This window comes from Opisthocomus hoazin, chromosome 8 (assembly GCF_030867145.1).
Source record: "Opisthocomus hoazin isolate bOpiHoa1 chromosome 8, bOpiHoa1.hap1, whole genome shotgun sequence".
Taxonomy (NCBI): domain Eukaryota; kingdom Metazoa; phylum Chordata; class Aves; order Opisthocomiformes; family Opisthocomidae; genus Opisthocomus; species Opisthocomus hoazin.
The window spans coordinates 59,466,558-59,479,763 of record NC_134421.1 but is presented as its reverse complement, the minus strand read 5'-3'; the positions used below and the strand labels follow the sequence as shown (position 1 = coordinate 59,479,763).

General features: G+C 44.0%; 1 protein-coding gene across 6 annotated transcripts in view; it reads right to left on the bottom strand.

The window, feature by feature from the left end:
• The window catches only part of SRPK2 (SRSF protein kinase 2), a 153,448-nt gene that overhangs the window by 5,727 nt on the left and 134,515 nt on the right, over window positions 1-13,206 (bottom strand). For 4 of the 6 annotated variants that reach the window (XM_075427960.1, XM_075427964.1, XM_075427963.1 and 1 more), the window contains 2 exons: window positions 3,250-3,319; window positions 2,448-2,540 (listed from right to left, as the gene is read on the bottom strand). In XM_075427960.1, the coding sequence (XP_075284075.1) occupies window positions 2,448-2,540; window positions 3,250-3,319 (163 nt within the window). Of the gene's footprint in view, window positions 1-1,914; window positions 2,008-2,447; window positions 2,541-3,249; window positions 3,320-13,206 lie in introns of all 6 variants that reach the window. The other 2 variants (XM_075427965.1, XM_075427961.1) reach the window with 2 other exon arrangements.

Sequence of the window (13,206 nt, the reverse complement as noted above, 5' to 3'; positions counted from 1 at the left end):
CACAGCATTAAGTTTTTGGAAGAGCCTCAGGCCTGTACCTCACGGCCTCCAATCTCAGGGCAGATGGTGCCTCTGAGGAACGTCCCACAAGTTCAGGCCCCAGACGACAGCAGCGACGCTTTGCAGTGGAAGATGCTCACAGACACACGTGAAGCTCTCCACTGATATTCCATGGGAATTTTTACAACCTACCCCCTCCTTGCACACCACAAACACTGCGGTGGTTGTGTCACTGTTCAGTCATTCTAAGGTTCTATGGCAACGTTAGGAAATGCCAACCCACCCGGTGTAAAGTGAAAATTCGGAACATGAGATACGCTTTAAGGGGGGTCGGGCTGCGGCACCTACTAGGTACCCCAGGGTACCTCCTGCCCATCCCTTCTACTGCTTCGTACACTCAGAGACCTGTCGGCCCCGCGTCTGTTCGCCTTGGTTAGCCCCAGACTGGTTTTGAGCCCACCGATACAGCCTTTCGCGACAGCTCCCACGGGAGGAGGCCCCTGAAGCTCACTGCCTGCTGCATTGGAACGCACTTGTTCTAAAGCCACCCCTTGCACCGCCCTTTCACCGGGTGTCCCCAGCTCTCATTTGGTGGGTGACGATGAACAACTCTGTTTTCAGCTCATCCACTGCCTTCTCATTCTGCAAACCTCTACTACTGCTCCAGCAACCTTCTCCCCTCCACACTAAAAAGCCCCTGGCATTTTAGACTCCCGCACACGGCAGCTGCTCTGCCTCCTCGACCAGCACTTTGCCCTCCTTCGCACTGCGTTTCACGCCACTGCATCCTCCTCAAGGCAGCGACGGCACACAGGGGTCCACACCGCACCGGAACACCCATGCGCAGACCCTGCAAGGGGAGGAATAACCTGTGGGCTGTCTCGCGACCCCCACCTCTCCCAGCACAGCACTGCGGTCCCCCAAACCCCCCGTGCCCGGGGTGGCTGGCCTGGCCGATGAGCTGCGTGCTGGGGCACATGGAGTCACGGGTGAGAGGGAAGCCGCAGCATTGCTCAGCGGGAAAGCACGCTCACCAGCTGTGACTGACCACCCCAGATGTTCCCCCACCACGTGATGGGATGCTCCTCGCACACCCTGTCCTTCCATGCAACACAGCGCTGTCTCATACACCAAGGGGACACTTCAAGCGTCGCCACATTCCCTCACGTGTCAAAAACCAGTCTTTAAGAGCAGCCTGAGCAAAGACAAAGTACAGAAAGGTAACAGAACCGCAAGGCCCAGTGCGTTTGCTCAGATTAATTACTTCCTTGTAGCAATTGACAAGAGTTTTAATTTCAGAAGGGTTGCACTTCTGTACAGCAGCCAACACAGCTGAGTCACCGCCTGCGGCTGTGGCAGTCGGGCATTACGGCGATTCGGAGCGCCCAGCGTGAGACAGCACGGCGCAGCGCAGAGCGGCTTTCTCCATCGCTCGGTCACAGAGCGACCCGTTCCGCATGCTCTCTCTCCAGGGGGGCGACAAGGGCGTGAGGACCGACTGCACGCAGCCGGGTGCCCGCCGCCCGGGTACCCCCGTCCCACTTTGGCTGCTCCTCAGCAGCAGCGCCCGCTGGGCCACGCGCTGTGTACGATCAGAAGTAGCCAACAGATGATTTTCCGCATCACGAGCTACGCGTCACTTAATTCCTTACATTTACGTGAACACTGGGCAACAGATTCACACAGACATTTGTTAACATCCACACGCCGTTGTGTACATCCCAAAACGAATTTTAAGAGAAATACTGAAATGAATACTGTGAATTGTCGCTTTTCTCAGAAAGCCAAGTTTACACCAAGATTCTTCTTTAGTAAGAGCTCTCCATTTAAACAGATCTATTTCTTCAGTACCCACAAATGAACATATTCTCCTTTTGGATATGCTTTAAATTAGCGTTGCATAAATACCGTTACCTTTTTTGGTGAAAAACTCCTTGGAATATTTCCCCAACATAGCGTATTTTCGAGGGATTTTTCCCAGCAGTTCAATGATCAATGCTATGTGGTCTGCATTGGAGAACATTGCCAGCAAAACAGAAACATACAACAGTTTAATCAGTACATTGCATGCACACACTAACACTGGCCCGGTACAGACAGAAATAGATTGATCCTGGTAAGAAAAAGACATGTGCACACTGCTCAGTGGCCAATTTGGAAAGATGCTTTCAGCAAAACTTCCTCCTCAAAAAAAGCATTTTGAGTATCGGCTACTACAGCCAAGTTTTGCTGCGTAATTTAAAATGTACCAATAGTTATTTTTCAGAAAGTTTAGCTAAAAAAAAAAAGAAAATATTTGTCACAGATTCCTGTGCATTTTGTTTTTCAAAACGAAATTTCTGTTGCATGATTTCAGGAAATGCTCCTCGGTGGGACACGCTACAACCAGCAACAGCAATTCCACTTCTGTCTGCATCACGGCACCTTTCAAAAAGAAGAGGTACTACCTCTGCGATTGAAGAATTCCCGAGAATATTTTCCAGATAGAGCAAAGTGCCTTGGGATATTGCCTAGCAGCTCTATGATGTGTGCTATGTGGTCTATGAGGGAGAGAAAAAAAGGATACGGGAGTGGAAGGGGCAGGGAAAGGATGGGATAAAAAAGAAGAGGAAAGAAACTGGAATTAGTAAAAAATCAGAAATAGTTTCAAATCAACAATGTTTGCAGCAAATCCATGCAGAGGTTTCCAGGATCAGCAGAGCTCTGGCATCATTACTAGCACTTAGGAACAATGAATGATGCCCACATTACCACTGCAAAGAGCATTTACAGGCAAACAAGCATGAAAATGGACAGGTATACAGATGGAAGCAGGAGTTAATTCTGATTTAAAAAAAAATTAGTAATTGCCTAATCCAAATAAAAATACACAATGTAAACATTATTCCAGCGTCACTCTTATAAGGAGAAAATACTACAAAGTTCAAATTTGTTGCTTTTTTTCTAAACTAAAACGTTGTTATTCTCAATCAGGTTTCCACACATATGCAATCTTACAAGAAGGGCAGTTTAATTCCTTCAGGCAGTTGTTAAGTAGACGAGTATCTGCAGAAGGGAGTTTTTGCCCACCCACTGCTAGTGATGGAACTTAAAACTAAAAAGAAAAAAATCGTATTTATATTCTGAAAACAATGTGTATGAACAGTTCACTCAAATACAAAACTTAACCCACTGTAAGGTCACCGGAAATTTAAGAAGAGGACTGTGAAAACATACAGAAACTCTTACAATGTCTCAAAAGATTCATACCTTCATCCCTGGAATAGTCTTCGCCAGAGTGTGGTTCAAACAAATAATCTCCAGTCGCTAGCTCAAAAGCCTATAACACAACAGACGTATTTATGGGTATTTCAGAAACACCGATTTCAATCATAAGATGTCAGCAAAACATCACAACTATCTTGCAACCAAGAGGGAACGAACATTAAACGCTGAAGGCCTACAACCAGATCTGAGACTGAGGAGAGGCCACTTACCTGGGGACCATCCCTGTGGCGCAACGACAGCCCAAGCCCAGGCCCCAGGAGAGCCCCTTGCTCAGCCCCAGGCTCACCCTGTTGCTGTGAGAGGCTGGGGGTGGGCGACAGGCAGTGCGCCCCGACCCCACGCCTGTCTGCCTGCTAACCAGGGCTGATGGAGGGGACGGACACGGAGTGCGGAACTATGGTCCCTCCGCAGCCAGCAGCCCCTGCGCCTCCACCGCCGGACCAAGGAGTGTTGCGGTCGCGTGGCAAAGCTCAGAGACAGTCCCCAAAGCTCAGCGCCGGTCCCCAAAGCTCAGCGCCAGTCCCCCGTGGCGGGAGGCAGTGAACAGGATCCGGCTGCAGAGGAAGCGATTCTCATCTCTGGATGGCTGGACTTGATGATCTTAGAGGTCTTTTCCAGCCTACAATGGTTCTGTGATTCAACCGATTGGCTGCACAGGGTGTGACGGGGGCCGCAGTGCAAGCTGATGTTAAACGTGTTTTAACATACTAATGCCTCGTCTGTTGATCATGTTAAATATATGTAAGTTAATGAAGCTGAGACAGAGGTATTTCTAAATAATAAATAATAAAGAGCTACACTTATATCTGAAGGCTAATTATCTGTCAGAGATAGCATGATGGGGACTAAAATAAAAAAAAAGTCTGGCTCAGAAATAAAATCCATTTATAACTGTAATTAATCACTTGGAATTAGCAAACAGGTTAAGCTTCCTTGATGACTCTAAATCTAGAACAGTTTTCAAAAGGGTATTTTTGTTGAATTGGAAGTCATCAAGGTAAATACTGCAATCGTGGTGTAAAACACCGAGATGGACACTGACGCAGGAATCCAGAGCAGACACTGTGATCACCAATCCCTTCAGGCCACCACAAAGCTTCAATGGGATGCTAACCCTACACTAGCTCAGGACAAAACTGAGTTTCTCTTTATCGGTGTAATGCGTATTAAAAGCCACAAAGCACTGAAAGGCATTGGAACAGGCTGCCCAGGGAGGTGGTGGAGTCACCATCCCTGGAGGGGTTCAAAAAATGTGTACGTGTGGCACTTCGGGGCATGGTTTAGCAGGCATGGTTGGGGTGACGGTTGGACTTGATGATCTTAGAGGTCTTTTCCAACCCTAATGATTCTATGATTCTATGAAAGAACTATGGGAGTCCATACTTGTGTACAAACATGGATTCATCTAGCCTAATTTGTTAAACTCTTCTCGTTCTGCTCTGCATCACCAATTACCCAAGCAGCCACAGGAATCTAATTCCTTCCAGGTGGTTTAAACATAAAACTATTTTCCATCTCCAAGACCAGAGAAAACATCTGATCCAGAAAATCATTCCAAAAATCAGGCAGCGCTCCCTGGCACAGCTCTAGGGAGGGGATTTCACTCTGTCAGAACATTTACTACAAAATATTTGTCTCCTGAAAATTCAGGCTTTTCTGTTCCAATTCGTAATCTGGAGTTGTTAAATCACCTGTAAATTTAGCCTGTTTATGGGCACTTGCCTTTTTCAAGCTGTGAACTGCAGTGTCATCCAAGTGGGCTATAGCCAAAATAATTCATTGCAGTCACACAACAACAATGCTGCAGCCAACAAAGCAAGAATGCCCCTTGTTGACATTTCTGTTGATCCTACGAATGGGCCTTTAATTTCTAAAGTCACTATAACTAATAAACAGTCATTGACTCAAGCTCAAGATTGAGAGTTTTCATTTTACAGCTTAAAAAAAAAAATCTGAAGGACTTCATAAATTACCAGGTATTTAAACTGAAGAGATTTTTAGAGTAGTCAGAAGAGATCACTGGTAGGGATCTCCACACACAACATGGAGAATATTTTTACCCTCTTGAGACAAGACAGAGAAGCCTGAAGTGTCCCCTCTGTACCTCAGGGGAACACATCCACAGGAACAGCCGGACCAGCCTTCCTAGACCACGTGTTGATGGGGCCAATTTCTGAGAACACTAAGAAACGCATCATTACTTAACACAGATTCCTAGCGAACAATGGAAATGCAGCTGAATTTAGCCACAAAGGTAAACTCCAAAAGAATACAGCTTTTGTCCCCAAAAACGAAGCATTAATACCTCAGTATGTCTGCTTGGAACAATAAAGATTAAACTGGAAAAACTGTTCATTGAGAAGCACAAGAAGTAAGCATACCACTGCGATACAGTGAATTTTACATCTGTTTGTATACAGTAAGAGCTGCGAGCTCTCATAGATTTGGGATATTTATACCACCCTTTTGCTGGAGAGAAACTAAAGCTTTTCAAAATGATCCTGCTGCTTCTTTTTCCCTTTTCGTACAGCTTTGACTCCAAGCCCAGCATGGGCTGGAGCTGCAGCATCTCAGATACTTGATTTCCTGACTCTGCACCGAGGACAAAGAACCTTCCGACTTGGATGCACGCAGGGACAGCCCGGAGACAGCCTTGCCTTTTGGGGGCTGCGACAAGTATCTGTAACAATACTTCTTAGCATTCATGCAGGACAACGTCTCACAGATTCATCTGTAGCAACCTGGTGATAGGTTCCTAGATATCTGTAGTATGGACTGGCTACACAACACAAGACAAATGAAATTAATTTGGCCTCATTTAAAAAAAAATAAGTCCTTGACCTAGGTTTTTACCATAAAGTGAAAGAATCAGCGTTAAACATGCATTAATAAGCAGGTAAACAGCCACAAAAAGGACCACGACACCTCTAGATTGTATCAGTCAGAGTTCCTGCGCTCTTTAAGCTGATGTCCAAAGGTGTGGTGCACCAGAAAGCACGCGCAGGCCCGTTACTGAGCCAGTGCCACCGGAGTAGCAGCTCTCTGCCACTGGTACTCAGAACTACGGTTTTGGCAATGCAGTGATGCTTTGGACTTCCCGGGCACTTCTCTGTACTTAGAGACACTTTGCACCCAACTGTAGGTACGTAAAACCACCCAGTCTCCAATTCGTAAGTCACTGGCACTCTGGGATAAAATCAGGAGGTGGAGACCCTGACGGACAGCAAGTTAATACCAGGGAAGACCTCTAAGATGCCAGGGGGCTGAGCAGAGGATGCAGGAGGAGAGGCTCATGGGTCTGGGTCTGTTCAGGTTGGAGAAGGGAAGGAGAAGGCTGGATTTAATTGCTGCACTCCACTACGTGAAAGGCAGTGACAGAGAAGACCAACGTACACTCTTCTCAATGAAAGGACAACAGAGAACAGACATGGGCAACAAGATGAGAAATTCCAGATACGAGGAAAAAAATTCTTCAGTGAGATTGGCTGAGCCCGGGGACCGGCTGCTCAGAAAGGCTGCGGAAATGCCATCCTGACAGATATGCACTATCCTCAACCGGATACGGCTCTGAGTAACCTCATCTAACCTTGACATCAACCCTGGTTCAAGCAGGAGGCAGACGACTAGAGAATCCTTTCAACCAAAATTTGGCTATTATTTCTACAATGCTACAAATACAGATTAATCATATTTACTTACTTACTTTCCCTTTGAAAGTATTAATTTATAAAAACTAGTTTCTTAACAGAAACTCCAACTTTGAATTACCATGATCTTTTTTATTTAATGTTGACATTTACCTCAACAGCAATCAGCATTTCAATAATTATATGGAGATAACAAATGAGATACAGCACGCTCAACATATGGCACAAAAGCCCAAGGCAATCATCCATCCTTACTGACTGTACTGGCAATCGCTACTTAGCACTTTACTAAGGTTATCACTGAAAAACAATCCAGCCTGCTCTTCTCCATCTACAGATGGAGAACCTTTCATGTAAATGGTCACACTGCTGCTTTTGTGGGCTCTGGAGAGGCTACGAGTCCTTCCCTGCCATGCCATTGTGCACGAACCTACCAAACAGTAAACTGTTGGCATCACCATCATATATCATGGATCCATGTCTAATCACACAATTAGAAACAGCTACATTTTCACTGTGTGACAGCTGCGTTCTCAATCTGGTGATTGAAAATGGATGCGTGCCTAGGGAAGGCTGTCTGGGAGAGGACTGGAAGAACAATTCACTTGGACTACATCAGCCTCCCTGAAATCCTCTTACGAAGCCCCAGCTGAAAGCGGACAACGAGCTATCAGCCAGAATTATTATTTTGACAGACGAGATCCGGCTCTTGGCCAGAGTTTCTCTGCCCCATCTGAAATGAAGAGCTGTGAATGAGAAGATGGTAACTGCTTTAAAAACAGGCTTAGTTTTAAGAATACTCTTCCACAGGTAAGTGGGAGCATGGAAAGAAGAGCAAAAAGCTTTTTCAGATACACACACCAGCTGACAGATTGATGTTCCATGGACATCTCCCTTTGAAGAGCCAGGTGACGTGAAGAATACAAAAAGCTTTTTGCGTGGTCAGTGCTTGGCAAGAAAGACCAGATATACAAAGCAGAGACATGCATGGGATGTCTGGAAAGGAAACAGTTTTCTACTATTTGCTGTACTCCGATCTTGGAATCACGCACATGTCGAGTGGTTGCTTTGGAAAGTCAGTTTCTTTGGAAAATAATTTTCTTTTGAATGTTTCAGGTTGTCCGCCCACCACCATCAAAAAGGGTGTGCAGTGATTAATAACAGCATTTTGTACTGTATCTGCCTACTGAAAAATATGTGCATAGTGACTTGAAGTTTTTTCTCTTCTCTCAACCAGATTTTTGATTTTCCATTTTTCCTCAAAATACTGCTTTTGTGCAGCCTGAGGCCTGTCATCACACCTTCAGTACGTGCCACTCGCATATACTAGTATGATGATACTCACGATCCCATGGAGACACGGTAATTTTTTCCCCCACTTACAACACAGGAAGAGTAGCTAAGGACAGTTACGTCTCCACCCCACGTTAGAGGACATTATGCAAAGAAGTAAACTGGGGGCTGAACTACAAGCACCTACATGTAGGTTTGATTTTAACATCATAAGTTACTATACTTTACTTACTCTTCATTCCATCCCTCTGAGTTCTCTCACATAATAGAAATGCTCTTAATAATAATAAAAAAATTAAAAACCACCCCTGTAAGATTCCTTGCCTTTTAACAGCATCTCCCTCAATCTGAAAGCTGTTTGCCTGCCCCCTGTCCCTCTGACCCCCTAAGGATTTTCCTTCATCACTTGTCCCTTTGGGTAGATAAACCACCGAGTACAATTTTCTGCTTCTCTGACTTTCTGCTGATCTACAGCTACAATCTATTCAATAGTTCTTATTATAAAAAGCAGGTATTTCAGGAATCACAACTCACCACAAAAGCCACCTCAGATAAGTGTTAAAAATACAGTCTTGTTAAAACCCTAGCTTGTGACATGGTCACCTCCACCCCACAGCTCAAACAAGACTGTACATAATGAACAACAGAAGTCAGATGATGAGACTCATCATTTCAGGTGCTTCTTCTGTCTCCAATCCAAAGAGCATAAACAAGGAAGAGCAGTGGAATCATGGTGCTTGCAGTCACTTTCAAGAGCAATACAAAGGGATGCCCTCTGCCAGCACCAACTCCCTTATCTTGCCAGGATTTCTTGGCAGCAGCAGAGAAGTACTGTGTTCCACAGTTTCTGAGATTTAGGAAATGCTAAATCATGCAGTGCCTGTTCAGTTTCTGCTCCACAGAAAGCAACCCTCTCAATACTGCAGATGTGGAAATTCAGCCTGATAAAATTAAATGTCAAGGGTGGTTTCAATCCTGTCAAATACTGGCTCCAAATCTGTTCCTTTTTTTGGGTGAAAATGAGAGATGCACCTCCCTGTTGGCATAATTAAAATAGGGTTTAGTTCAGCAAAGGAACACAGAATTTTCTAGAATTTAACAGATGTGGAGAGAGATTCCCAGTGTCCAGCTTTCGATGAGAGCAGCTGAGTATCCCACCTAAATAGGCCACATTGTTAAAAGAATAAGAAAGGGCACTGCGCGATTGCCTTATAAGCGTCCAGCAAACAATCACTCAGGCCTACGTCACCAAAGTCTGGGAAGAATCTTAAGTTACACTTTATTGCATTCTTTGCTGAGCACAGAACAAGCAAACAACTCTGTCATAGTCTGGAAAAGCCCACTGGCATCTAACTTCTTTCACTAGCTTCACAGCACATCGTGTGCGCACTGATTGTAAGCTTCCAAAGATATGCACCATCCTCTTTTTCCCCCCCTACCACTCCCCTCGCCCCCCCCTTTTTTTTTAAGCTTTTCTTAAAGACTCTGAGACTCAGATCGCCTGAGCAGAGGACTAGTAGTGGCCTGAGGATACTCCCTCTCATCCTTTAAATCTGATTCAAAGAGGTTTGGGGCACCAGAACTGGGCCATGCCGAATCATCTAGAATGAGAAGATCCAGCTCACAGGCTCCTGGCTTACAATGCTACTTATTCTCTGACATAACACCAAAAGAAACAGAACCATAAGGTTACTGGCACTGAGTTATTTCTCCCTCTTTTGCACCATTTCTCTTACAGTATATGCTATTCAGGTAGAGTCCTTACATGGCTCTGTTTGTGCACACTTCCAGCACAAGTAATCCTAATCAGAATCTCTGGTTGCTCCCATACTAAAGACAATACAAATAAAACAGGACTACTCTTTCCTGGAAGCTGCATCAAAACCATGGAGCTGATGGCTTGACAAAGCCAACCCGTATTAGCAGAGCCCAGGAGAGGAGAGCACTCCAAGCAGACACAATGTACCCTGTTCTAAAAGCCAGATTCGCAAGGGCAGCACTCGGAAAGTTGCTGTGCACACATGAACACAGATGCTTCGCATGCTCAGGGCACTGCTATCAGAGGCTTTTGTTTACAAACATCATCCTCATCATCTCCGTCCTCATTACTAAAGACTAAGTAAAATTGATGAGCGAACGGTATGAAGAAAAAAGATAGTCTGCTGCTGCTGTGACACAATACAACCTCCATGCTTGACTTCATGCTTTATGCCATAAACACAAGCCAATACAAGAACCAGTAGCTCTGCTACTCTCACAGTCAAGGCTATTCCAAGTAAGGAAGATTATTTCATTAGCAGCAAAAGGCAGTGCAAAACCTTAGGCTCAAATGCACAAGACCAAGTGAGGACCTCAGGTGAGCCCTGGTCCCATGCATTCCAAGCAGTCCTTCATAAGGCTACCAGCCAGGACTCCTGAAAAGATTGAGGTGTTTCATGCACACATCTGGAGGTCAACCGCTGACATGGAAATTCTATGGGCCCTGAACTAATTCAAAGAAAGGCCTGTTTTAATTGTCATTTATTTAAAATGAAGACATTATCAAGAATATCTGACACAGTAGGGGATATGTAACAGATAGAGAATGTTTTCTATCTTGCAGGCTAAGCAGTCTTCACGTGTGCTGTTTACCACTCAGCAGAGTGTTCGGACTGCCTGTGAGCAAGCCCATTCGGGCCAGTTGGCAGCCACGTTGTGAAGCTTAAGCAACACCCACTGAGATGGAGAACCTGACCACAACTTTGAAGCCGCAGGTTGTCTGTCAGCAAGAGCTACACGGATGGAGGAGTGAAGAGCACACCTAGATCAGTCTCTGCAAGAATACTGGTCAGAAATCTCTGATTTGAAGGTTGTGGCTACACACAGATCTACAAAATGTATTTGCAGACAACTCCACCCAGCTGAGGTCAAAATATTTCGAATCCTCTTTCAGTGCTGGTTCAGAGAACTAGCTCGGGGTTTTAAAAGCATAACGTCTCATCTTTGTTTTCATACTGCCTCACTATACTTCGCATTCACATTAATTCACATGATTCATATTAGGCACACACTTCTGCAAGATGTGCATTATCATTCAGTAGACAAATTGAGACGAGAAAGCTCATCCAAAGTCAAAACCATCATCCGAATGCAGGACAGGGTCTGTAATTATGTGATGTGGCTCCCACTGCAAAGCCACATGGCACCTTTGCTACCCCTTCACAAATGCAGTATTTCTGACAGGTGGATATGATCAGAGCAAGCAACTACTTAACCTGAACGCAACCTCAAACTTAGGTCACTTAATAACATATAGCTACCCCTTAACTGACCACCTTTTTTTTTAATTTATTTTTTAAAAAGCGGGAAATGAAAAATACTATATACCATCAACACACAGTCAGATGGTAGGACACCACACTGTGTGTGCTTCGTACTGTCACACTGGGCAAAGTATGGAAGGATAGAAAATAGCCAAGAAAAAGTCATGGCAATACAACTGGACAACTCATTTCATGTAGCACTGCTTTCAAAGCTGCCCTTTATGACTTTGGACTTGCAAAAGCAAAGCAACATGACAAAGAAGTCTCCTTGCTCTCCCTTGAGGGACTTGGACAACATGGCTAACAAGCTATGAGTGCTATTTTGGCTGAAAATAAACAACAGCTCCAGCTCCTGCTCCAGCAGTTAACACGTAACAGTAAACACTACGGAATAAAGAGAATTACATATGAAACAAGAGCAAGGTACCCTAGAAGGGCATTTTCTGAACCACAGCTAGGTAGAACAAGGAACCCAAACTTCAGGAAGCAAGTGGGACTTACAATGCCATTAAAACACTTCAGTGATTCACAGTTCTTGGCTGCCTCAGGGATTGAAGACAATCAAATCATTATTTCCAAAGACAGCCTAAATACTTTAATTGAGAGTTTGCAGTTCCACATTAGGAATGTTTCCCTGGCTGTTAATCTCTGTTACGAGTCCCTGCAGAAAGAGCGGTTAAGATCTTCCAGTCCATCCCCACCTGAAAGCTGTTTTCCATCTGATACAGGATCAGCACTCACAGTGCTCTGACCCATTTTCTCAACCATACAGGAATGAAAGCAGATCCTGAGGGGTTTTGAAATGATTAATTTTTGGGGTGAGCTTTAGAGACTCATCTCTGCTTTTTACCTGACTATACAATGGCGACAACTGAATTCAACAATTGTACATCAGTGCTGGTATTATAAAATTTCTACAGCGTTTTTTAAGGGCAAAAAACCCCAAAGTCTGTGGCAGAAGACAATTCCAGTGTTTCAGTCTCAAATGCTTTACTATGTTTAAAGCTTATATAATAAAAAAGTAGAAGTATCATTTTCTCATTAAAATACTGAAACGTCATTAAAAATTGTGAATCTGAATTAAGACACCCCTAGTGGCAGAGAGGCTTTTTTTCTTCCCTTGAGTTTGAGAAAGGACTTGGATAAAGAAAGCAGTAATGCTCATATAACATGGAAAACAATTAAAATGTTTTAAAAAATTAAAATTAATTGGCTGGAAGACCTCAAGTATTCAATAAAAATTAAATGGCTGGAAATAAAATTAAATGGCTGGAAGACCTCAAGTACTGTAAGAATATCATATTCCCTAGGTGTGATACTGCTACTAAGTACCCCACTTTCTTTAAACACAGTCCTAGTTAGATTACAGCATTTTTTATGTGGCTTTAGTGACAAGACTGTATATAAAATTAGAAGGGGGTAGGTACAACCTTAGAGGAAGATGAATATAGGGTATTCAATACCATAAAAAGGTATCAAGTTCAACTGAGGTTTACAAAATATGAGGTAAAAGGAATGAAAAGTCTCTACAGTAATTTTGCAGTTAGCTAAGAGAAGAATAATTCAAAGAATTAAGGATCAAAAGTGGAATATTTTCTATGTTTCGCTTTCAATGTAACAGATAAAAGCTACATTTTGCCCCCAAATGGAAGACTAAATTTGGAAACTAATGTTCTTTTCTGTGTACCAAAGCAAAA